The sequence below is a fragment of the Ambystoma mexicanum genome, chromosome 1q (genome assembly GCF_040938575.1).
Source record: "Ambystoma mexicanum isolate Mex_15411 chromosome 1q, UKY_AmexF1_1, whole genome shotgun sequence".
NCBI classification, from domain to species: domain Eukaryota; kingdom Metazoa; phylum Chordata; class Amphibia; order Caudata; family Ambystomatidae; genus Ambystoma; species Ambystoma mexicanum.
In genome coordinates, this window is record NC_090922.1 from 141,447,331 (window position 1) to 141,474,079 (window position 26,749).

The 26,749-nt window shown below is 47.3% G+C and overlaps 1 protein-coding gene and 1 long non-coding RNA gene across 4 annotated transcripts in view; one reads left to right on the forward strand and one right to left on the reverse strand.

Moving 5' to 3' along the window:
• KLHL36 (kelch like family member 36) overlaps positions 1-26,749 on the forward strand; it is a 247,898-nt gene that overhangs the window by 91,443 nt on the left and 129,706 nt on the right. For all 3 annotated transcript variants that reach the window (XM_069636247.1, XM_069636245.1, XM_069636246.1), the window contains one exon: positions 9,053-10,126. In XM_069636247.1, coding sequence (XP_069492348.1) covers positions 9,053-10,126 — 1,074 coding nt within the window. The remainder of the gene's footprint in view (positions 1-9,052; positions 10,127-26,749) is intronic.
• Positions 1-26,749, reverse strand: part of LOC138525955 (uncharacterized) — a 242,584-nt gene that overhangs the window by 56,839 nt on the left and 158,996 nt on the right. The gene's annotated exons all lie outside the window — the stretch shown is intronic.

Here is a 26,749-nt window from a genome sequence, read left to right on the forward strand (position 1 = left end):
TGGAACTTCTTCCAAGGCTATTTACACCCCACCCGAACAGCCACACGTGCTTCGCGTTGTTCTGCATCTAGCAGCTGGACGCTCACCGTGTCTGCTCCTGCATCCTGACTTCTGCCACGCTTGCCAGCATCCTGGATCACCTGCAAAGGAAGAGAAGAGAACAGAAGAAGGAAAAGTCCTTACCTGCTAAACCCGCATCCCGGAGACATCTCGCCGACAATCCTGAAAAGGAAGACTTTTATTTAAAAGCTCATCGCGTCGATCGCTGCAGCGCCGCATTCCACTCACCTTTACAGGGCACCTCCATGTTCAGCAGCGATCATCCGGATTCGCAGACATGCCCCAGCGCCTAGGGAGAAAAAGACCAGAACAAAAGGTGAGAGAGAGAGAAGGGAATAAGGAAAGCTAAATCTCCATGTTAAGACTTACCTGTTGATTCAATCCCTCTTCATTTCGGGTCCGCGCCGCATCCTGGCATTTCCGGACCCCGGCCCCTGAGGGGAAAAAGAGACATCAGCGTTAATGAGCGAATGAAAAGACATTACCAAAAAACGCTCATTAAAGACTTGCCTGATTTCTACAAGGATTTCACCTCTCATCTCGGGTCGGTGCCTGTTCCCCGGCATTCCGTACCCCGGCCCCTATGGGGAAAAAGACACTAGCATTAGTACATTAATGCGTGGACACTATGGGAACCTCTTATCAAAAAACTTACCTGGAAGCCAAGCAAGTTTGGTTCTCACCAATCCGAAAATCCAGTGAATTAACTGGATACCAACGCGCCCCTGCATCAGAAGCAGGATGGAGAGCTCGTCCTTCCAGACCCTAAGGTGAGACGCTACGAGGAATCACAGAAGGGTTTCGAGGAGGGTTAGAGGGGAAAGTGGGAGGCTGATTGCATTACCCCGCAGACAGTTAATCCCCTATTTTCACCTACAGAAGGATACTTCTGCGAGCCAGACAAGCCAGATTTGGGGGCCCGGTCCAGTCCGTCTTCCGAACCTTGCGCATCACCTTAGAAGAGGTCACAGCAGCGCGAACCAGGCCAGCGCCTCCGTGGGACGCAGGTGAGCGTTACACTTGCCTGTTCGAGACCAAGTTAGCAGAGACTGCACAGCGGGAAGCGAAGGCAAGGAAAACATTCCTTTCCCTGAGGCCGACTCAGGTGGCTGGTGTGCACCTGAGGGCCTTGAGGAGTTTTCTGCTGGCTGGCGTGCAGCAGAAGATTTCCGGAGCAAGAGTAGCGCCAAACCCAGGTGGCGTGGGCAAAGGCCGACTGAAGGAAGCAGTTTTCTGAGAAGCGAAGAAACACAGAACGAGAAGTCCTGCAAGCGGGAAGGGAGTTGTGCGTCTTACCCAGTGAGTTCATAGGTTTGTAGTGCCCCTGGTGCACTCCATCCCTGCTCGCGTGGCTCAGGCAGGCATCCACGAGTAAGCAAGGCCCACGTAGCCCTGAAGGAAGTTTAGAGCTTAAGTTAGAATACCAAACTCTTGAACCGCAGCAGATGCGAAACTTGCGTAGCTGGGAAGGTGATTCCCAACGTGATTTTGACTCTTTAACTAGTGCAAAGCAACACATTGTAACCAAGGTGAATGACTGCAATGTTGAAAGTGTGAGTTGTAGGAAACTCTAGCAAAACAGGGGGGCCATATTGGTGAAAGCTAAGACCTACAAGCATTGCCCAAGCCAAAAGAGAATATTGGTAAAAGCTCCCCCCTGCCAATTTACCTCGTCGTTTTTTGAGAGCTTTTCCTGTCATGGCCTGACAGGATCCGCAGTCATTGGACCGATGGTTGGGGCCCAGGCACCACAGGCAGACGCGATGGGGATCAGTGATGGACATTTTCTTCCCAGAATCCTGGCATTTTTTTAAGCCAGTTTTTCGTATCGATGGGTTAGAAGATGATGACATATTTAACAAAGACTGAAGAGCTGTTCACACACTTGAAGCGAATGCTTTCGGAAAAACGGAACTGAAGCCAACGGGCACGGCTCAAACCATTTATACCATGGATGACGTCAACGCACTACGGCAGCCCTCAAGGAACATCAATGCCATGACATCGAGCACAGCGCCCTATGGTATGGGAAAACATTTTTCCGATGCAGCAAAGCTGAGGATACGAATATCAAAGGTGAGGAATACGTGGCAGGAACATCCAGTCGAGAGAAAATTACAGTTGGTAAGTAACTTGTTTGTCTGTGCCTTTCCGGGTCTTGAGGGCTCAGGGAGCAGTGGGGGCTTGTTTGTGCACCCCTGCAGCACCACATGGAACAGCCACCAGGCATTCAGCCTGTTCTTCCACGATCTTGGTCCTCTGGAACTTTGTGCACTCCTAAGAATACTTGTGAGTCATGGCTGGACATTATCACTTTTCTTTTTTCTTTTGTTTCCCCACTAACGTAAACAACTGTTGAAGCAAGTTATGCCGATTCTACCTCCGTGCCTTACTTGATCCTTCCTCTCACTGCATTCTGGGTCTCCTGTGTGAATTCGAATCCTGGTGTGTTTTTTAACATCTCTGCACCCATCTGCAGTACTAAAGTATTCCCAGTGCATCTGTTTTCTTGCTTCCCTTGGCTACTAGGCCACCTGTTGAGTTTGGGCTCATACTGTGCAGCCCCTCCTTTTTCATACTCCTATCCACCGCAGCCGCTATGGCACTCACCATCTCCCCTATCTTTGCTAATTGCTATACTATCACCTACCCTCCCTCTCTCATGAAATCGGGAAGAAAAAAGCTTAAACACATCTTGACCACTAACCCTGGCCTACGGTATCTGGTCATTGCATTGACTGCCAAACCGTCGAATGCCTTACCATTGAAAAAAAAAAGCATTGAAAAAAGCATCAAATTAATTTTTTTAAATGGTAAAGGGTTTAGTTTAATAAAAATGGGGTTTAAAGTTAAAAAATGGGGGGAAAGGAGGGAACCCCTTCTATTAAAAAAATAAAAAAGAACAATAATAAAAAAATGCATTAAATGCTTTTATTTCAAAGTTTTTTTTTTTCAATGGTATGGCATTCAACGGTTTGGCAGTTGATGCAATGACTAGGAACCCTGGCCTACCTATCGCAGATACCTATGTCAGCGCAACTTCCAGACAATTCTTCTCTCTTAACCTCTTTTCTGTCCCCTGTCCAGATCTATGGATTCCTCATCTCGTCTCTACTCTCTCCTCTCACATCTTCACCCATTAATGGTGGCACTAAATGGGAAATACTTTTGGTGGGCTTCGCATCATCCAGGTGCATCATTGATGTCGATCACACTGGCACTATCTTGGTTGAGGGTCCTCAACCCAACCTTCTCCTCTTTGACCGGCGCCTGCCATTCCGCATCCACTTTCTTCCCACACCTGATACTCCTCCTTCCACTCTCTCTGCCCCCCCAACCTCCTCCGACTGGTGTACCACGCCGCTGTACCCCGCCTAGGAAAACCTTCGAAGGTGGTGACCTCCTGCATCTAACCACGCTTAATGCTTGTTCTGCCATCAAACACATCTGCCTCCTCCTTGAAGACCTTGACCTCGATATCCTTGCTCTTACTGAGACGTGGTTCAATGCTAGCTCAGTCACTGCTTGTGACTTCGTTCTTTCTGATGGCTATAACATAATCTCCAAGCCTCGCACTAACTGTGCTGGCGGTGGGGTTGCTCTGATCTTCCGTGAGTGGGCCCCTTCTTCCCTCATACCCACCCAGCCTTACTCTTCCATACCCACCCAGCCTTACTCTTCCTTCAAAAGCCTTTTTCGCAAACTGGTCATCTCTCCCACCTCCGCTCTGACCATTGCCATTATCTAGAGGCCACCTGGCGCTACCATCCTGTTCCTCTCTGAATGGGCAGATTTCTGCTCCTCTCTTCTCACAACCACGTCTAAACTCCTTCTGGCTGACTTCAACATCCACCTTGATTCCTCAATCACGGCATCCACTCTCTTCCGTGACCTCTGCATCTCGCTCTCCATTCTCCCTTCTGGTCCTACCCACTCGACTGGACACACTCTTGATGCCTTTATCCACACTGATCTTTCAGTCCCCCCCTTATCACCCCACTCTCCTGGTCAGACCATTCTCCCCTCACCTGGGTCCTCTCTGCCCTTTGACTGCACCTCCACCAGCCCTGCCAACCTCGATCGCGAACATCCGCCCGATGAGACGAGTGTCAGCTGCTGTCTTCACATCTACCTACACCCCCCCTCTCTTCCCACTGCAGACTGTACCTCTGACTTTGCTCTCAGCGACCTCCATCTTGCCATCACTAACACCCTTGACATTCTTTCCCCAGTCATGAGGATCCGCCTGAAACATGCATCCAAGCATTACACCTGGTAGGACTCCAACCTTGCAGCCCTGAAATGCAAGTGCAGAGCTGCGGAACGGAAGTGGCAGACTTCAGGCTCACCCTTTGACAAACTGGCCAGTAGCCTGCTCCAAAGGCAATACCGACTCTCCATTCGCTCCAAGAAAACGGCCCACATCCAGACTTGCGTTTTTGGTGCATCCAGCAACACGGCTGCACTCTTTAAAATCTGTAAGGAACTAGCCAACCCTTCCGCAGTCTCCTCCTCACCTCTTCCAGTATAGGGCTCTTTGATCGACACCCGTTTTTACGACGGGTGTGTTGCTGCAGCATTTTTTCCGGAAGAAGCTTTTTGCATTTCATTTTGGGGGGGTGGGCAGGGGCATATAAAGGGTTGGGGGGGTTCAGGAATAAAATAAATAGGTAAATGATGGGGGTGGGGTTGGGGGTATCGACCCAAAAACAATGTTAACATTCCACGGCAAAGCACCTGTCACAAAAACGGGTGTCGATGAAATTACATAGACGTCTCTAGCCTCCCAAGCCCTCTGCAACGCACTGGCCACAAACTTCACTGCAAAAGCTCGGGACATCCTGAGCACACTTGCGTCCTTCCCACACCCCCTGCCTCCTATGGCCTCCAATCCCCACTCTGCCATTTTCTCCTCCTTCTCTCCTATCACTCCCGATGAGGTCACCAGAGTTGTCCACTCCATGATGGTCTCCTTCAAACAGGTCTCGCCCTGTTCCTCTAGAACCATTGAGGACAATATTGGCTCTCTTTCCCCTGCACTTGCTGATTTCTGCAACCAATCTTTTGCTACTGGATCTTTCGCCTCCTCCCTCAAGCACTCCCTTGTGTGCCCCCTCCTGAAAAAGTCTTCTGCAGACCAGTCTCGTCCAGCCAACTACCGCCCCATATCTATCACCCCCTTCCTTAGGAAACTCTTGGAGAAGCTGGTTTTCCCCCAACTGACCCAGCACACTGAACTTGTTGGTTACCTACACGACCATCAATCTGGATTCTGAGCATCCAGAGGCACAGAAACAGCTGCTGCATCTCTTGACTCCAACTCTCCAACTGTTCTCATTCTACTTGATCTCTCCTCTGCATTTGATACAGTCAGCCACTCCATCCTCATAAAACAGCTCCACGATACCCTAAGTATCTTGTAGCGGGCACTGGACTGGCTGACCTCCTTCCTCAATGACTGTCTGTGCCAGGTTATTCTGGGCTCTTTCTCCTCCCCCACCTCTATCTCCAGCTGGGGGATCCTCCAGTGATCCAGCCTTTCTCCCCCTGCTCTTTAACACCTATCTTGCCCCGCTTACACACCTCATTTCAACCTTCTCCCCCAACTTCCAGTGTAATGCAGATGACACACAGCTCTTCTTCAAACTTCCCTCTGATCCTCTCCTTACTCCCTCCATCTTTCTTGACTGCCTATCTGCCATCCAGTCCTGGTGTACTTCCAACGATCTCTGCCTCAAGGCCAGCAAGACTGAGATCCTTCCTATTGGGACTCCTTCTCCGTCTTTCTTCCCCTCACTCTGGCCATCTTCTGTGGGCTCTCCCCTTTCTCCTTCCTCTGAAGCCAGAAACCTTGGAGTCATCTTCGACTCCTCTTTTTCCTTCCTCCCTCAAATTCAGGACCTTGCCAAGAAGGCCCACTTTCAACTCCACCTCCTCAAAGTAATTCTCCTTTTCTCACTTTCCCCCAGAAGCTCATTAACTCTAGAGCTCTGTTTCTCTCTGGGCTAGACTACTGCAATAGTATTTTCCTTAATCTACCCTCTTCTTCTCTACGACCCCTCCAGCTAATCCAGAATAGTGCTGCAAGACTTCTTGGTTGGCCTCAAGCCCAGGGACCGCATCTCTTCAGCCCTAAAATCTCTCTACTGGCTCCCGGGTTGCTGCAAGGATCAAATTCAAATTCCTCTGCATCATCCACAAGGTTGTCTGGGGCCAGGGACCACGCTATCTACAACTGGCTCTCACTAAATACTCTCCATCCAGATCTTTATGTTCCTCCGGCACCAACTCTCTGTGTGTCAAGGGATTCGCTAAACCGCAAGCTGGTGGACGATCTCTTTCCTTGACAGGCTCTCTCCTATGGAACAGCCTTCCCCTTCCTCTTTGTCTTGAGCCAGATCTCCTCAAATTCCAGAAGCTCCTCAAGGCCTTCCTTGTCACCTCTTCCTTCCCTTCCTCCCTCCTCTACTAAACCCCACAGTTGCTGAGATTGGTGACAGGGCCCCTACATGTCCTCTTGGGTCCTGGCCCCCCACACCCAATCGCCTTCAGCCTCTGCCCGCTCCCAGCACTTGCCTTGGCAACCAGGGGCGTTGCTAGGGGGGGCTAAGGAGGCTATAGCCCCTGATCTTTTGGTTGTAGCCCTGGATAGAATCTCAGGAGCTACAGCCAAAAGTCTAGCTAGCCCACAGTCCCAACAGTTCCGACATCAGCTTAGCCCCGGGTCTTTTCCAGATCTAGCAACTCCCCTGTTGGCAACCACTGACCTATTCAACCACAGGCCTGCACGTAGTTATTTATTGGCAGCTGAACATTCTTACCAAGTCACTTAATGACTGCTTACTGCCTAGCACTTCCCTCTTTGTTACACCTAGCAGTTACCCCCATTTCCTCATCCCCTCTGTCTCGCTCTGCACTTTCACGTTCTGAATGCTCACAAGGCCTAGTAGGTCTGCCTCTATCTTTTATTGTTATATTTGCTTTTCTTTCCCATGTTACCTCCCGTTTGCCCTGTAGGTGCTTTGAAACACAATTTACTTGATGTATAAGCACCTTACAAATGCACAGTAAATAAATACATAAATATGGTGAGCACTGGTATAAACTCACATTGCTGAAGCCCAGGGAGAAGCAGAAAGACACCCTATCCTTGGCTTTCATTGGTTACTGGTGTAGTAGGGAAACAAAGAGTGGCAAAAAGGCTGCCCTTCTGGGGAAGGGATATTCAGAACGAGAGGAGCGCCATTTGTAGAAGAATATTAAAGAGCACCAATGTGAATCTTGTTTTTTCCTGAAGAGTTGTTGCAAGTGCTGAAGTAAATATGTGGAATACTATGAAGTTGTGAACCTATTGTCAATTGTTCTAAACCACTGTTGATGTGAAACGTTGATTGGGCAGGGGAGTATTCTCGAATGACGAACCTTTGGAGTTGTAATCCTGGCATAGGAGTAAACGAGGTAGAAGTTGATGAAGTGTTATAAAGTGGTTATGACTGAGACATTCTATTTTGTTTGTGGTGCTAACAGAAAAGCTGAGTAAAGCTGTTGTGAAGGAAATGTATTTCTTTGAAACTCCTTTGTGGCAAATCAACCTGACCAAGACTGACATTGTTGCTATTAAGGAACTAAGAACCCGTTCCAAGAAGAAGTAGTCTGATGGTTTTTGTGTTGGAACTTTCTGCTGACAAGTTGAAGTTGTATCGAACTGCATTAGAACTTATTTTTGCCAATCAGGATTTCCTTGTGTTCTTTTCTTTTGAAGCAGAATCCCATTGAAACACGGGGAAGGAAAGTTCACCCAGCTTGTTTCCTCTACATTAAGGCCAGTCATAGTCAAAAGAGGTCCTTACATGGTTAGAAAAAAAGAATAGAAAATGTGGATCTCTGTGGATCTATGTTAAATGGTAGTTTTGTTTTTTATCTGTGCCCATTCATCTCCCTAGATTAGTCATACAAATGTATCTTTGCTGTTAATAGGACAACTAGGGCCTGGCTTCACATGTTTGCCAATAATTAAAATCCCTAGCGCCATACACTTCAGGCTGTATATACTTGTCTCTTTATTCTCGCACAAAATCCAAGCTTTGACACCTTTTTATTAGACTTAGCGAAAATATTATTCTGAGACGGAACAATGCATACGCTTTTCAAGTCACTTACACCTCTTCATCAGATAGTAGCCACAAAGCAAAATTAACAACCAAAAGTTGTGCCTGAATTTCTTTCACATAGTAAAATGGAATCCTCATTTTAAACTTTATTGGATGCAGCAAGAATGTACATGGATTGCAATTCTGGATCGCTTTACCACCAGTAATACTCCTGAGAGCAGAAAAGAGCTACATTTTCCCCTGACTGAAAACCATTCACAGTTCTAACATTGATGGCAATGGCGTGTTAAGAAGGCACACCTTGCTCGCCACATAGTGCAGTTGGAATCATGTATTGTGTTCTCAAACATAGGCACAAGGAATCTTTTAGTTTGGGCCCCAGTAGGTGCGTAAAACGTTCATGGTATTGTACATCAGATTGAAATGTAAGATTCAGAAACGCACGATCTAAAGACATGTATGGATTTACAGTATTTCGCACATTGGCAAAAGATGTTTACAGGTAAACTTAAAATTCAATTTTTAGCCACAACCTTCAGTAATTATTAATAAAATGTGTCAACATCTCCCTCCGCCAGCCTAACCCACGTATTCAGTGATTTACAATGGCCAATTACGCATAGGAATGGTACTATTTGCCCTAAAAGTTTCCCCTCTGCAAAAGGATTCCTTCTGTCAAAGTGATCAAATCTCCATGAAAACATGTCCGACATATGCGGCCAGTGCAGACTAACTATTTGAGCATGGTATGTCGCAGTTCCACCCACTCCTAATCAGGAAAGCCGGGTTTTTGACTATTTTACATCATTTGTAGTTGATGATGATTTCTGGTTAGAGCACACAACCAATACTGTTTTATTAACATATCACTCTTCTCCTAGGTTTATAAGTGGAGTGAACATTCTGACCTAGTTCTTCGTGGCCTAAGTGAGCAGAGGCAGAGGGGCCTCTTCTGTGACGTGGTCCTGGTAGCAGATGATGAGAGATTCCCAGCGCACCGGAATATTCTGGCAGTGTGCAGTGAGTATTTCAATTCTATGTTCACCATTGGCATGCGGGAAACCTACCAGAAGGAAGTCGAGCTGGTTGGCGCTTCTGCCATTGGACTTCAAGCGGTTTTGGACTTCCTGTACTACAATGAGCTGATGCTGGACGATGGCAATGTGGACTCGGTTCTGGAGACGGCTCACCTGCTGCAGATCTGGAAGGTGGTTGACTTGTGCTGTGAGTATCTAGAAAAAGAGCTTAATGACGAGAATTACCTTTACCTGCAAGAGCTGGCGTCTATGTACACCCTGGAGCGCCTGGACTCGTACATTGATGCCTTTATCTTAAAACATTTTGGAACATTGTCCGTTACTCCCAATTTCCTGTCAAACATCCATGTCGAAAAACTTTGCCTGTACCTTGACAGCGATCGAGTCCAGCAGGAGTGGGAGCATGATTTGTTGCAGGCAGCCTTACAGTGGCTAACCCATTGCCCAGAGAGAGCTAAAGAAGCTCACCGGGTCCTACAAAACATTCGCTTCTCCTTAATATCCAAGAACGATCTGGTTAATCGGGTTAAGCCTGCTGTGAGCTCGCTCCTCCCGCAACAAGTGGACTGCCAAAGTTTCATTGACGAGGCCATCTACTATCACAACAATGTCAGCGCCCAGCCTGTGCTCCAGAACAGACGGAGCGCTTTACGAACAGATGGCGACAGGTTGCTCTTTGTTGGAGGAGAGGTTTCAGAGCGATGTCTGGAACTAAGTGATGCAGCCTGCTTTCTGGATCCAAAGAGGGGAACATGGGTATCGGAGACCCAGCTGCCAGCCAGAAGAAGCCATCATTGCGTTACTGTGTTGGGTGACTTCATCTTTGTTGCTGGTGGGAGTTTTTCACGTGACAATGGAGGGGATGCTGCTTCCAATATGCTGTACCGGTATGATCCACGCTGGAACCAATGGACAAAGGTGAGATTGTGGCCAAATGGTGTCGGTGCAAAGGTTAAAATCCATATCTGTGCTAGTTGTGGTGTATTTTTGCATTGCTAGCAGGTGCAGATTTTAAGGGACACATCATAGAATGTTTTAGGGAAATGTACAATTGAAATTGCATAGGAGTATTTGGACATGGGAAATGGTTTGTTTGAGGAAGTCTGTAAGTAGACTGTTTAAAACGATTCACTGGAAATGGATAGTGTGGGTCGAATTGTAAGGTCTACTTCCTTGCAGAGGTTAAATAGGCAGACACTGCAGAAGCCAGAATATATAGGCCAGGATGGTTAAGGAAAAAAGAACAAGAGATGTAAGAGTAGGAATATATTTATGCCAGTGGAAGAGAAAAGGGCGAGATATTTTGTACCTCCTTAAATGGAGCTCTGTTTGTGTTGACATCAGATCCTGCCTGCATTAATGTTTGTGTGGCATTTCGATGCCAGGTAAGTATTCTGTGTGAGAGCAGCAGGCTGCATTCGGGACCTTTATCAGCCTTTTAAAGGCAAAACCTTGTTCTTGCCAAACTCCACTCCTAACTTTGATCCATTACTAAACATACACATAAGGTGTCATGTTCAGAGGAGCAAGCTGGCTGGCTTTAAATTCTCTTGAGCCTATGACATGGTAGTTACTAAAATTGTGTCCATTATCTTCCTTCGAATTAATATCGTTCCTTTGCTGTTGCAATGCTATATTATTCACATCATTTATTGTCCTCATATTATTGGGTCTTTTTTCAATTCATGTTACCATTTGATTATCATTCTGCTTAAACTCGCCTACAAATATCATCTTTTTAGGTGGTTGGATGTGGCCAGGCACTGATCCTTGTCTGCTCAAGCCTTTCATCAGCTTTTTGGCTGCTCTACGTGTTGGATGTCCCCCATCATTAAATGTTCAGAGCCAGTCTTGGGTAATTGGATGGATCGCATAAGCATAGTCTACTCCATTTCCATCCAATCCTTTTGTCTATTTGATCAACCAAATCCTTCCGGAGCTGCTGAGCGCAATTTCTCACATCAGCCATGGTTGTACTTGTTTTCTTTTTCTCAGCCTAGTACCAGTTCAAACAATGATTTTACCATACTTTTAAACGCACTGAAATTGTTGAAGAATTGTTAATCTTTTAAACATAGTATTTATTTTCTGTGATTAGGTAGGGTGCATCTGTTTAGAAACGCTGTCGGTATCGGTTTCACTTTGAAGTTTTTTTTTTATGTATGTTAAGTTTAGAACTCATGGGAACTTCAATTCCCTGACGTGAAGCCTATTTTGGCCTGTTAAGGCCAGGTCAGTGATCTAAGCAAATAACGTGCACAATTTGAGGCTTGTGACTGCTGGTTTTAGTTTCTTTTTTCCCTCCCTTCTTTCATACTCGTATTTTATTATCGGGCAGTGAGATTAATTAAAGTAACACTTGCTCTGCTCTCTAAAGCGAGCCTTTTTCTGAAATGTATAGCTAGCCACTTTTATCTATTTTTATGAAAGGTTATTTAATAACTGGTTTAAAATAAGGTGTGCTTATCACTAGAACCCTATTTTGCTAATCTATAGCTATAGATTTGTTATGCTTTTATAATCTTTTATGTTTGCTTATTTTCTATCAGTCTGTTTTTCTCCTTGTACCCACTGCGCTTACGGTGGATGAGGGTGACTGGTTTCCTGCAGACTGACCCCCGGGTGCCTGTACCTGGTTTGAATTGCACGTTGCATGGTGGTATTCGTCAGTCTGTTTTTTTTCCAGTTACTTTTTGGATCTAGCTACGGATTGGATTAGTGTAATATTATGTTTTATATATTTTATATATCCAATAGGTCATGCCGAATGTGCAGCAGACACGCACTGAACTTGCACCAAAGCAAAGTCTGTCCATCCCCGTCCAGGCCCCGACTGGGCTCTAGGTGGACAGAACTGGTGCCCGGGAAGATGATGCAGCCGTATTTATGGGTAGGAGGTCTGTTACTGTATATGACAGAGCGGCACTATGTGCGCTGACTCCTATAGATACCCTTTGGCCCTCGGGATGGCCCTCCCTTTATTTATTCTCCCTTAGCTCCCCAGTGCCCTGCTCTTTTTGGTATGTTGTGCAATGCTCAGTCGTTTGTGGGGTACCACCTTGATGTTTTCGATTTGCTATTTGTACATGAACCAGACTTTATTTGTGTAAAAGAGACATGGATTACTCACGGCTCTCTCCTGATCTTATTCAAGCCATTCCCCCTGCTTATGAAATTATTCATGTGGATTGTATCTCTGTACACCCAGGAGATGGTGTTGCTATGATATTTAAGCAGCATTTCCACTGCGCGATTTTCCTCCTTTCACATGACATAAAAATAAAACCTCTTTTGGTTTGTATGTCTCTCTCGCCTACCTTAGCCATTCACTATCTGATTGTTTATTGTCCACTTCGTTCAAATTCAACATTTTTGGAGGCCTTCTCGGATTTGGTTGCCGTTCTACAACTGAGAAATGATTGCTTGATTGTTGTAGGAGATTTCAATTTTTGACCAGATGATTATTCAGTGCTGTTCTCAGTGGTTACGGAGCCATCTTCTCCTAGTTTAGTTTCTGATTGTTCCTTCTAATCAGGATATCTGCTACGCCTCGGCAGGCACGGAGGAGGATTATAGCCCTTCGGAAGGGCATGCGTCACATTGCAAATCCATTCTACGCCCACTGGCAACTGCCCTGGAAAATAATGGCCTCGGCTCACTCCGAGGCGCCCTGCGGCGAGTTGAACTACGATTCCCAGCATTCCGCCTCCCGCTCTCAGCAGATGGGCGATGATGCGTGAACCTCGGTTTCGTCCGGTTCCGCCTTTCCCCTTCCCGATTTAAACCGCACAACCGGGAAAGTCGCTGCTTCTGATTAAAGTTGCATCCCGGTGTTTAGAAGTTCTGTCTTCGATCCTACTATAATTACCTGTGTACCAGACCTAATTCCTCCTTCACGGACTGCCTCTGCCTGCCGATTTTGGAAAACTACTGACCCGTGTACCAGACCTATTTCCTCCTTCACGGTCTGCCTCTGCCTGCCGATTTTGGAAAACTACTAACCCGTGTACCAGACCTAATTCCTCCTTCACGGACTGCCTCTGCCTGCCGATTTGGTAAACTACTCACCTGTGTACCAGACCTCTTTTCTCCCTCACGGACTGCCTTTGCCTGTCACCGCAACCATCACCTACAATTCTTATGGTTGCTGTTCCCATCATCTCCACAATCAGACTTCCATTGGACATCCTTCAATAGTGCACAGGGACGCCTTGCAGAGAGTGCACCCACTCGACTCTAGCGCGGCCCTCGTTCCGCCCGGGTTTAGTTCCCTAACTAACCTTCCCCGTTTATTATTTTGCACTTCCGTTTTTGGACTCCTTTGGGATAACTCAGACTCAACAACAACATCCGTGGTAAGGGTTCTCCAATTTATGATTCTATACCTCGTAGCCTAGCGACAACTATCATTAGTGTAGGTTACATTCTCCTTTCTTACTTATAGGTGGTTCCGGTTGCCTTAAACAAGGGGAGGGCATAGCTCAGGTACTACTAGAAAGAAGTATCAAGGGAAAGGATTCTTCTTAAAGTTCCAATTGCTCACCTCTTGTTTTTTCCTTTACAGCTGGGTTCTTGGCGGCGTGTCCTCCCCGCCCTTTTGAGCGATCAGTCCATCTGCCTGGTCCTACCCAGCAGAGGGTCATATCGTTAAAAAGGTCTTGTGCCCTCACAGAGAGGAGGCTAGGTTGGAGGCCCCGACCTAGCTCTTCAATCAATAGTGCAGTCCTGTGTCTTCCGGCCACCGATTGGTTTACTTCCCGTCCGGTGAGTAACAATATCTGCTATCAGCTGTCAGATCTTTTTATTCAAAAGATTGGTAATATTCTGTATAATATTCCAGCTCCTGTTACAGGTGCAACATTTATTCCCACCTTCACCACTTTGACCTCCTATGGTAGTGATGTTTCTTTTCCGAATTTTTGTCCAGCAACTCAAGACCAGGTCCGGGCTGTAGTAGCTCGGCTGCGATCTAGTTCTTCTCTCAGTCCTATCACATTGAAAGTTCTAAAAAACAATTGTGTGAACTTTTCCCAATTCTTACATCAACTTTTAACCATTCTCTCATCCATGGACTAATTCCACCAGTTCTCAAGCATGCTCTCATAACGCCTCTTTTGAAAAAGCCTACTTTAGACCCTGCTCTTCTAGCACATTTTCATCCTATTTCACTTCTTATGTTTCTTATGAAAGTCCTGTAAGATATAGTCAGTCTTCAATTATGGAATTTCTTTAGAGGATGCTTCCATCTTGGACCCTTTTCAATTGGGCACTGAATCTGTGCTAGTGTCAGTTATTGATGACCTTGCAATGATGTTGTCACAGGTTTCCCCCCTTCACACCTGTCTGTGTTGTTTGTTGGAATTCTTCATTGGGGTCTTCTTTCGCACAGTTCGGGTCTTGTACAACCCAGTGTGTAGGTCCTCGGGTCCAGCGTGCGTTCTGAGTCCCGTCTCCAGGAAACTTTCAGAAGTCTGGGAAGGTTCCAGGAAACGAAGAGGAGTGCACTCGGAGGACGAGTGCAAAGGAGATCCGGGAAGCAGAGTGAGGACAAGAAAGGAAAGGATGAAGGAGGAGGAATTTAGGGGACCAGGAACCAGGAATCAAAGGAATTCGTTGTATGAACTATGGCAGCACACGTCTGGCTACTGCAAGCGGTAGCGTTGAGACACGCAGGGCCGCGGGGGCGTATCAGCTTTGTAGAACATAGTGCGTACGACACAGAGACTGGTAAACAGTGTTCCGCGTTCGGCGGCCATGTTGGGAGTACTGCCGAGTGCAGGCCTCTATGGGTCAGGGACCATGAAGTCCAGAAAGGACGCGTCCAATGGTTCATGACAGCATGCCTCCTCCGAAGGCCTGTTCCTCCGGGTTTGCCTGGGTGTATAAGGTGGTACCTTCGGAGCAGTCTGGGGGCATTTAGGTTTGAGACTGGTTCCCAGGTGCGTTCTCAGGTGCGTTCACTGGGAGGGTACCCTTTCCACTCGGCCAGATACTGTAGCTGTCCACGTCTGTACCTGTAGTCACATATTCTGGACAATTCATATTCTAACTAATCATCGACAACCACAGGGGTAGATCTTGGAGCAGTCCGGGAGGACTGGACGTATTGTTTCAACAGAGAAGTGTGAAAGACTGGGTGGATCCTTTTCCAGGAGTGTGGTAGTTTGAGTCGGAAAGCCACTGGGTTAATGATTTCCTTTCTGGAAAAAGGACCAAAGTACCGGGGAGCCAACTTATTTGGTCGTAAGTGTTGAGGCAGTAGTTTCGAGGACAGCCAGACCTTATCACCCACTGCATAGGAAGGCCCTGGTCTTCTTTTGGAGTCTGCATAGTGTTTAATGCTTGTTCAGGCCCTTTCAAGGTGTTCTTTGGCTTCCTTGTGTACGTTGATGAGGGTTTCAATCCAGGAATCAACTGTAGGAACTGGTGTAGGATGTGGATGAATGGATGGTAGAACCAAAGGGTGGAATCCTTGGCTGCAAAAGGAGGGGTGGTTTTGACAGCTGAGTAATCCGAATTGTTGTAGGCGAATTCTGCCACAGGTATTAAGAGTGACCAATCGTCCCGGACCTTGGTGGTGAAGCAGCGAAGATTCTGCCCCAGTGTTTGGTTCACACGTTCAGTAGCTCCGTTGGTCTGTGGATGATAACCTGAGGAGAGGGCACGTTGGATTCCTAGTATACAACATAAGTGTTTCCAGAACTGAGATATGTATTGAGGTCCTCTGTCTGATATGATCTTGGAAGAGAGTCCATGATGTCGGAATATGTGTTCCAGGAAGATTCCAGCGAGTTCTGAGGAAGATGGTAGTTTATATAAGGGTGTAAAATGAGCCATGTGAGTGAATAAATCAATGGTAACCATGATAGTTGTGTATCCCCTGGAAGGTGGTAATTCCGCAAAAAAAGTCTGTAGCGATGAATTCCCAAGGTCTTGTTGGTAGCGTTGGTTGGAGTAGGAGACCTGCCGGTTTCTTGTTATCATGCTTGTTTTGAGTGCAGACTGCACAGGCTTGGATGTACTGCTGGACGTCAACTCTCATCTCTGGCCACCAAAACTGTCTTTGTACTAAACGGAGAGTGCTGGTGATACCACAATGTCCTGAATGAAAGGTATCATGACAGAGGCTTGTAATCCTTGGTCGTAATCTCTGCATGGGGATGACCAGGCCATAATCCTTGAATAAATACCCGTCCTTTGTTTTAAGATTCCATCGATTCTTCCCGGTAAACTCCTTCCAGATTTCAGAGGACTGGGTTTGAATTCGAATATCTTCCAGGAGACTGATTGCTTGGGCTACGAATATTGTGTGGGGAAACATCTTTGGGAAGGATCGGTCTTCAATGGTTTCGTAGTCGGGACGTCGGGATAAGGCGTCAGCAATTATATTGTGTGTTCCAGGAACATGATGAGTTTGGAACTGGTACTGAGCAAAGAAGAAGGACCAACGGGCTTGACGACTATTCCTACATTCCAGGGATTGTAAAACTTGAAGATTCCGATGGTCCGTGCGGTCCTGAACAGGATGTTTTGCTCCCAGGAGTAGATGACGCCACTCTGTGAAGGCTTGACGGATGGCTAATAGTTCCTTTTCCAGAACAGAATAATGGGTCTCGCTAGGCATCAGGGTTCGCGAGAGATGAGCGATGGGGTGTTCTAATTTGTTTTCAAATTCCTGTTTTAGGACTGCTCCGATGGCGTAGTTGGAGGCATCCGTCTCCACTAGGAAGGGTCGATCAATGTCGGGTTGAGCCAAGATTGGGGCTTGTGTGAACTCCGACTTCAATCGTTGGAACGCTTCATCTTGGGCTGCTGTCCAGAGAAAGGGAGTAGCCTTCTTCAACAATGTGATGATCGGTTGTACTATCTCTGAAAAGGAAGGTATGAATTTTTGGTAGAAGTTGGCAAGCCCCAGGAAGGATTGAATCTGTTTCACAGTAGTTGGAACAGGATAGAATGGAGTTTACTTTTGAGTGGTCCATTCCAATTCCTTCTGGACTAAGGACAAACCCGAGATCGTGAACAGTAGAGACATGGAAAAGGCATTTCTCGGGTTTAGCCAGGATCTTATGTTCACGTAGCCGCTGTAAGACTGCTTTAACATGTTCTTCATGCTTAAGATGGTCCTTGGAGTATATCAGTATATCGTCCAGGTAAACTATGACGAAGAGGAACAGCATATCGGAGAATACCCGGTCCATAAAACATTGGAAGACTGCTGGGGCATTGGCAAGTCTGAAGGACATAACTAGGTATTCAAAGTGACCAAAGGGTGTTCTAAAGGCTGTTTTCCATTCGTCACCCTCCTTTATACAGATCAAATGGTAGGCTCCTCTGAGATCCAATTTTGTGAAGACTACAGCTCCTCTCGCCGCTTCCAGGCTATCCGAGATTAAAGGCAATGGGTAACGGTCCTTGAGGGTGCATTGATTAAGACCACGATAATCAAGGCAAGGCCTAAGCTCATTGGTATCTTTCTTGGGAACAAAAAACAATGAAGCTCCCGCCGGGGATTTGGACGGTTGTATAGTGCCATTTTCTAGGTTAGTATCCAAGTATTCTCGGAGGGCCCTTTTCTCAGGTTCTGATAGAATGAACATCCTTCCAAAGGGAATCACTGCTGAGGGTTCAGTATCAATAGCGCAGTCTTCAGGTCTGTGTGGGTGTAGGGCCTGAACGATGGCGGTTGAAAACACATCAGTGTAATCCTGATAGGCCTTGGGAACCTGGATAATATTTGAGACCGTGATTGGGCCTTGCTGGTCTGTTAGCGCACCTTCAGAGGATGTCGAGGAATTCAGAGATAGACAGTGAGACATACAATGTCCTGAACCAAGAAACAAGGATCCTGCTGCCCAGTTGATGTATGGGTTGTGCTTCTGTAACCATGGCATACCCAGTACCATTGGATAATAGGCAGATTTTAAGATGTCAAGTTTGATCACCTCTTGATGATGGTTTATCGAGAGCTGGATCTCTTTGGTTTGCAGGGTTATGGGTCCTAAAGAGGGAGGTCTTCCATCGATGGCCTCTATAGGTTGCATGATGTCTTGTGTTTCATATGGAATGTGGTGGTAGTGACCCAATCATGATCTATAAATATCCCCATGGCCCCACAATCCACTAATTTCAGAATGGGATAAGTTTCTTTCTTGGACGGCGATAGAAAGGCCTGCAAGATCGCAAGGTTGTTTTGTCCAAGGATGGAATAGATGTGGAGCAAACATCTCTCTCCCGAAGCTGTGCTCCGTCTAGGATCGGGAGCTGGCATTTCCCGAACGCCGTGGAGGGGCTAGAGGACATTCTCTCACAAGGTGTTTGTCAGAGGCACAGGACATACATAGCCCGGTGTGAATCCGTCTCATCCTTTCTTGCGGAGATATGGGTCCGCGGAAGGCCCCTAGTTGCATGGGTTCTGGGTCTGTGGTCGGGGCAGGAGCGGGCTCAGCTCTAGAGGAAGGTTCTGTAGAGGTCTTTAGGTAGGGCATTTTAGAGCCTGGAAGGAACCTGGGCAAGCTACCCTGTCTAACTCGTCTTTTATCTCTTCATTCAGTCCCCTTCCAAAAAGGGTAAAACAGGCCTCCGAGGACCAATCTGCTTCCTTGGCCAGTTGCTTAAAGCGAGTTACATAGGTAAGCAAATCCTGGGACCCTTGCTGGAAATCCAGGAGGCAATCTTGGGCACTGTAAACCTGTTCTGGGCAGTCAAACATGGTCTTTAAAGCTTGTACGAACCCATCATAGTCATCCAGGAGGGCATCTCCAGAATTAACTAAGGGCGTAGCCCAAGTTAATGCATTCCCGGAAAGATGCAAAATCATAAAGCCCACCTTTGCCCTGGGGGTAGAGAAGTAGTAGGGCTTAAAGGTAAAGTGTACTAAATACGAATCGAGGAAGCCATGAAGGTTCTTTGATGAGCCATCATATTTATCCACCACTCCGCCCAGCAATACACTTTCCTTGGTCGCGGAATCACGTGACAGGACTAGTTGCTTTAATGCGGCATTCTCGGCTTTGAGATTCTGAACTTCTGTTGTTAACTGCTGCATGCAGGGCAGGAGGTCTTGGACTGCAGCCTCCATGTCCGTATCTGTATCAGTTTGTTGGCGTCTCAATCTGTCACAGGTTTCTCACCTGTCTGTGTTGTTTGTTGGAATTCTTCGATGGGGTCTTCTTTCGCACAGTTCGGGTCTTGTACAACCCAGTGTGTAGGTACTCAGGTTCCAGCGTGCATTCTGCGTCCCGTCTCCAGGAAACGTTCAGAAGTCCGGGAAAGTTCCAGGAAACGAAGAGGAGTGCACTCGGAGGACGAGTGCAAAGGAAATCTGGGAAGCAGAGTGAGGACAATAAAGGAAAGGATGAAGGAGGAGGAATTTAGGGGACCAGGAATCAAAGGAATTTGCTGTACGAACTACGGCAGCACACGTCTGGCTACTGCAAGCGGTAGCGTTAAGACAAGCAGGGCTGCGGAGGCGTGTCAGCTTTGTAGAACGTAGTGCGTACGACGCGGAAACTGGTAAACGGCGTTCCGCTGCCACGTTGGGAGAACTGCCGAGTGCAGGCCTCAATGGGTCAGGGACCATGAAGTCCAGAAAGGAATCGTCCGATGGTTCATGACAGATGTTGGACCAGGGTGGGGTTGTGTTTTTGATTCTGCTGGATTTATTCACCACTTTTGATACCATTGACCATACTATCCTGTGCCGCCGTCTTGGTGAGATTGGAGTTTCCGTCACAGTACTTCACTGGTTCAAGTGCGATCTCAGACGCTCTCATTGTCTCCTTTTAGGTCTACTTCTGTTCTCACTCGTGGGTTCCCTCAAGGGACTGCAATCTCTCCTCTACTTTTTAATGTCTACATAACGTCCATTGGCCTGTGTTATGAATTGTGGGATTCATTCACTTCTCCCCAGGGGCGAGCCTTTCCCTGTGAGGCTAAGGAGGTGATCCCATTACGCGATACCCTCTCTAGGGGTAGAGGTAAGCTGCACCTCACCAGGAGTGCCTTCCCCCAGGGGGATAAGGACTTTCATTGCAAGGATATACCCTTTTACCAACCCATTCAGCAACTCTATAACAACGTCAATCCTTTTGGGATCAAATCCTGTGTATCTGCTGTTGTGATACTTCGGATAAAGACTAGTACCTGTCTGGTACTAAAACAAAGAAAACCCATGGAGCCATAATGAATACCACTCTGAAACATACTGGGACATAGAGACCCAATAGAGTAATAATGAATGCAAATCAAAAACAAAGGAATGACTTCCACAAGATACTGTGGCAGCCCCAGAGCAGCAGCATAAGAGTGGGAGGAGAGAAAGAACGTCCAGGAGGAACAGGGTTTCATATTCTACAATGTATATGGTCGGGCACAGCATTAGGGCGTAGATCCTCGTGTACTCCTGTTTGTACAACATGCAAGGACTGGAACATTTCTTATTAGTGTATACTTATTTAGGTGTTCAGCCTGTCACTTCTCAATCATCTAGAGTTCAGGGGCCTGCATCCATCCTCTTATCATGAACTCTAGATGACTGAGGAGCGACAGGCTGAACACCTAAATAAGTATACACTAATAAGAAATGTTCCAGTCCTTGCATGTTGTACAAACAGAAGGAGTACACGAAGACCTACGCCCTAATGCTGGGCCTGACCTTACACACGGATTACATTATATAATATGAAACTCTGTTTTGAAAATGATTTGAAAATAAAAATAGAAACTAGAACAATTTATTTGTCCTAAACAATGCAGTAATAATGTGATTAAAAACCGCTGAAACTGGTCGACCTTGGAGGGGGAGCAATAAAAGTTAATTAACTTCCAACCTGTTCGAACTGTGCCGTAAATGCAGTCGTTTGTAAATGGTCTTGTAAGGCCTGGTGGTTGTGGTCTTTTGCACACGTGAAGCAATATTGAGGTTCATGTACATGGGCGCTTTTAGAGTGCACATACTAATTAAGAAGTTGGGGTTGACTTCTCTTCATTAGATAGGCGGCCCACCACCACCCTCTAGGGAAAGCTTATACGGGCAGGGTGAACTAGCCTTTGTGTACGGAAACGCAGCCACTGATGGGCTTTGAAATTGTCAGAAAATAAATGTTTCTTCTATTGTGATACATTAGATCAGACACAACATTCTAAAACTAACATTGCAGACATTAATACACAATACAACATAATGACATATACTATATGCCCATCAGAGCCTCCCTTTCTAACCTCCTGGATTACATACTCCACCTATAGGCTTCAGCATGTTAATTGAGCACACACAGTTTTCTGTGCTACTTGGGCACCATTTGCCCGATTTGCTTGGGGGAGGGCTAGTTGGAAAGTGCAGACTTACCCCTTTACAACACGCCCTCCCACAAGCAAATTGCTGGTCGAGGATCGTTATATCCTCAACCAGCAATCTTACTGGACCACCAGGGAATTGATTTTGGGGCTGGGGGCTCCCCACAGACCAAATGGCCCCTCGTGCCCACCCGGAACTTTGCCACAAAGTTGGCAACATGTTGTTTTGCCTTCTTTGTGGACAAAGTTGTGGTGTTTTCCTCCGATTTGCCCCCAAGGAAGGCAAAACAACATACCTCCTATGCATATAATGGCAAATGTGGGGGCATGAGGGGCTGACCCACAGGGCTTGGCTCCATTTTGCCACCCTGGGAGGCAGCAATGACCAGTAAGCCACCAGGGAAATTATTTTGGGGTTGGGGGGCCCCCACCGACCAATCGGCCCCCACCGTGAAAATTGCCACAATGTTGTTTTACCTTTTTTGGGGGCAGATGGGTTCTGTTTTGCACCAATTTGCTCCCAAGGAAGGCAAAACAACATTGCACTCCATGTAGAGTGGCAAACCTGGGGGCATTAGGGGGCTGGCCCTTTGTCTGTGGGCCATCCCTCCCACAAATCCCCACACACCCAAGGAGGTGCATATCACTGCTGCTTCTCGGGGGGGGGGGGCGGTAACATTGGGGCTCAGATCCCATTTTGTCACCCTTGGGAGGCAGCAAGGACCACTAGGTCACCAGGGAAATTATTATGGGTGTGTTGGCACCAGGGGCCAAACAGCCCTCCACCCCACCCCAGAAATGGCCACAAAGGTGTTACAATGTTGTTGTGCCTTCTTTGGGGGCATATGGGTGCTGTTCTTCACAGATTTACCCCCAAGGAAGGCAAAACAGCATACCAGTGTATACAGATTGGCAAACGTGGGGGTAGCGCGGGGCTGGCCCAGTCCCTCCCAGAAAACACCCAGAGGAGATACAGATCCTTGCTCCTTCACTGGGGGGGGCACATTGGGGGTATTTTCCACCATTTTGCCACTCCTGCGCAGCAATGGCCACTAGACCCCGAGGGATTTCTTTTGGGGGAGGGGGCCACTTAGCAGATAAGCGTCCCTCTCCCCCTCTGGACCCAAAAGGGATGGGGCATGCAGTTTTTGCCCTCCATGGGGGCAGATCGTCAGCATAACCTGCCAATCTGCCCTTAGGGAGGGTAACATTTGATTTTTTGTTTTTGTTGATGCATGGGGAGGTTATTTCAGTGGGCTGGCGCACAATTGTAGGGTCAGCCCACGAAATGCCCCCCCCATCCCGGCAGAACATTGCTGCTTCCCTGGGGGAACATTTGGGGGTAGTTTCCACCATTTTAACAACCCGAGGAGCCACAATGGCCACTAGACCCTGGGGGATTTCTTTTAGGGGAGGCCACTTGGCATATAAGCAGCCCTTTTGCCCTCTGGACCCAAAAGGGAAGGGGCATGCAATGTTTGCCCTCTCTGGGGGCAGATCGGCAGGGTATCATTTTATGTGGGTTTTTTTTCTTGGTGCATGGGCTGTGCTGGTAAATTACAAAATTCCAGCACAAACGCACCCCCAAGACAGATCAAGTGCACCAAATCGATCCCGTGGCGTGCGGGGATACAGACGAACAGGCCCCCCTGTTCGCTGGGTGCATGTCCGCTGAGGTTCTCTTGTCAGTAATGCACTGTGCTGCCTGAGAAATAAAAGTTGTCCTCTTGGAAGAGCGCCCCCAGCAGGCCAAGCTCTGGTACGTCAAAGGGCCTGGTTGGGGCAGGGGAAAACCAAGTGGAGCGCACACTGGACCCATACACACTATCTACAGTAATCCAGGGAGAGGTTACTAAGCTTTCTTGTAATCTGTTTACCCTGGGTGACAGAGGGGAGGGGGTTGGGGGGGTCTGGGCAAAACCATCCAGGCTCCTTATAGACCCAACTGGAGGAAGATGTCGAATTGACGCCTATCCAGACTGTCAGTGCAGCCCAGCCATCTAATGCTGCCATTCGTTCCAATGGGGAAATGCCAGATGGCTGTGCTCGGACAGCGGCCATCTGCTAGTGCAATGCATTCCAATGGGCCTGGGGCAGGAAGGGCATTTGGCCCCCTAGCAAAGGACCGGCAGGCCCTGCTGGGCTTTGGGACGGTCGACCCACATGAGAGACAAGCGTCCATGGTCGGGGGCCGCGCCCCCGGCCATCCTGGAGCTCTGGCCGGGCCGCATAACAGCTTTTCCCCCTGGGCGGGACGGGGACCCCACCAGAGCTCCATGGGACAGCCACTGGACGCGGATGGTTGACCCATATGGGAGACAGGTGACCAAGGCTGTGGGCAGCACTCCCGGCCGTCCTGGAGCTCTAGCCGGACCGCATTACAGCTTTTCCATCCGGGGAGGGATGGAGACCCTTCCGGAGCTCCCCGGGACCGCCGCTGGGGCTCCCAGGGACCGCCACTAGGCGTGGGGCTAGTCAAGCCTTTTTCTTTTCCACCCAGGTAAGCTCACCCATGCATGTGTGCTCAGGACATGTGTGTGAACGTGGGAAGGTGGTACATGTGGTGTTTTGTAAGCATTTTGGTTATTTCCCATTGGGAAACGTGGGAAAAGTGTGTATTTTCTTTTCACATTTACAACTTTGCAGTACTTTTTGGATAAGAAATTCTAGCGCGATTCACAGAAGTGATGCCTCTTTGGATTCCCACAGGTGTCGTTTTATCAGAAATGCAGTGGGTTCCCTGGTTTTCATGGTGGCTGTTACACCCCATACCTAAATCTGTGGGTTGTCCACAAGACCAAATGCAGTATGGATTTGGTCTTCCCAGGCTGTTTGGTGTACCAGTGGTTTAGCATTTATTCCTTTGCGACCAAGTCAGTGCACCCACACATGTGAGGTACCGTTTTCATCGGGACCCCTGGGGGAACGTGGGAAGGTAGAACATGCGTTGTTGGCCACGTGTTTTGGTTTTTTCCTGGTCACAAATATCTCACAATTGTGTTTTTCCCCCTACATTTTGGACTTTGCTACACATTCTGGGTAATAAACTCTAGCGCGATTCACACAAGTGAGACCTCTTTGTATTTCCACGGGTGCCTTCTTTTCCAAAATGCATGGGGTTCCCTGTTTTCCTTGGTGGCTGTGACAGCCCAGTCCTAAATGTTTGCCCTACCTGTAGAGCTAAATACAGTGTCGATCTGGTTTTCCAAGAGCACCTGCCATATGTGAGAGACCGGAGTAAGGAGACTGACACAAGGTTGGTGGTTCCACAAAACTTGTATTTCAATAATAAACGGATGGAAAAAATGCCTTGCTATCGCTAACTCTATAAGGGGTTTCCCTGCCTCAACCAAAAGAACTAGTGGACCCGTCTTTGTCAGGATGTCCAAAATAAAAGTCCACAGTCCTGTGTCCAAAATCTATTCGAACCCTCACACTACCGACCTAACAAAACTACTATTTAGGGAGAGAATATTATGCCACCTCTCTACTACCAATGTTAGAATTAGCGTTCCTTATGGGAGCTTCTTTAATCGACTAGTCCCAGGGGAACGACCACTTCCATGGTCTTGCTTAATGCCAGGGGAATTGACCCTTCTTTGCTTTTACTGAATGTCAAGGGGAACAAGCCCTTCCTTGGTCTTATTTGAAAGGGTAACAAGTTCTTCCTGGTCCTGCTGAATGGCAGCCCTTCCCTGGTCTTGCTGGATGCCAGTGGTACAAACCCTTCCCTGGTCTTGCTGGATGGCACGGGCACAAGCCCTTCCCTGGACTTCCTTTTGTCCCATTGGTAGCTAGTCACTGCTTGTTTAGCTGTTTGGGTTTCAAGCTCTTCGTTTATGGGTCTGTCAGACTCAAATTATGTTCTTGCCAGACAGTTAGAAAAGGTTACTTCCGCCTCACAGGGACGAGGGAGCGTCAGGGTCATTTAGACTCACAGGTAGCTCTTACTGCACTATTGTTTATGCCATTTACACTGGTTCCTCTTGGGAATTGCTCTAATGTGTTTGATGCATACACGGACGGGTTTTACAAAGGAACAGAAAAGTGTCCTTACCCACTCCGCTTCACAAAAATTCCCAAGGGGATAGGGGGGTTGGGTCTTCTCCCAGCTTCGGCGGCACCTGCTGTCAAAAGTTGTTTTCCCCTTGTTCCAGTAGGGGGAGTTGCAGGTCGATGTCACACACTGTGTTGCCTGCCAGTAACAGAGGGTTGGAAGAACACACGGTGTGACAGCTCTTTTTGGCGCAGAGATCCTATTCCCAATTCTGCCAATCCGACACTGCCTCTTGTCAGGTTTTAAAAAGCGAAAAGCAGCACTACTGAAAGAAGCCTTGGTTTCAACTGGCTCTTTGACTCCTCTCTTAGTTTTCTGCCAATTCCAGTTGAGGGCACATTCATACGCTCTTTGTTACACCTTTTTTGCTGTTCCAGCAACCCGTAGAATCCTTCACTTCTAAAAGGGTTCTCTTTCTTGCGCCACAATATATTAGCGTGGTTTATGATTCCCTTTGGGCTTCTGACAATCTGCTCGCTTTCAAAGTGTGATACAATGTTTCTTTCCTGCAGCCGTCCGGTAAACCATTCAGTGAAGTTTGTCACGTTCCGCTCGCGACACTGTATCTGCTCTGGGGATACTTCTGTTCAACCTTCTTTTCAGTTCCTCAATTCATCCGCCGCCAAGTAACACTTTCCTGCTGTCTTCCTTTCACGGTATAGAAGCTGCTTATGCCGCCAATTCTTTCATGCTCATTACTGCTGCTACCACAACTGCCACTACTACACCAACCTGGGTTCTGTTTAGGGTGTGTTTTTACGGTTGTACTTGCGTCTTTGTTCCATAACACATTGATGGTGGTTTCACAGAACCTCCACCTTGGGACTCCTCATCGCAGTACTTTATGCAGATGCAACTGACGGTATTTCTTTGGCACACATTACTGATGTGTGCGATCCTGGTGTAGAATAAAAGCAAAAGGGAATTTCCTCTGTATCTTTCTTCTTTTTACCTTACGAGTAACCTTGATGTGTTGTTGAAAAGTGATGATGCCCTTAAGTGTGGTCAGTCATAATTTCGAAAAAATAATGTCGAATGACAAAAATGTCGAAAAAAAAATGTCAGAAAAAAAAGTCGAATTCCGTTTTTTTAATAATTTATTTTGGGATCTGGGAGTAAATAAAAATGGGTAAAAAAAAGGGGGGGGTTGGGGAGAAACCCCCATTTCGAAAAAAAACGTATTG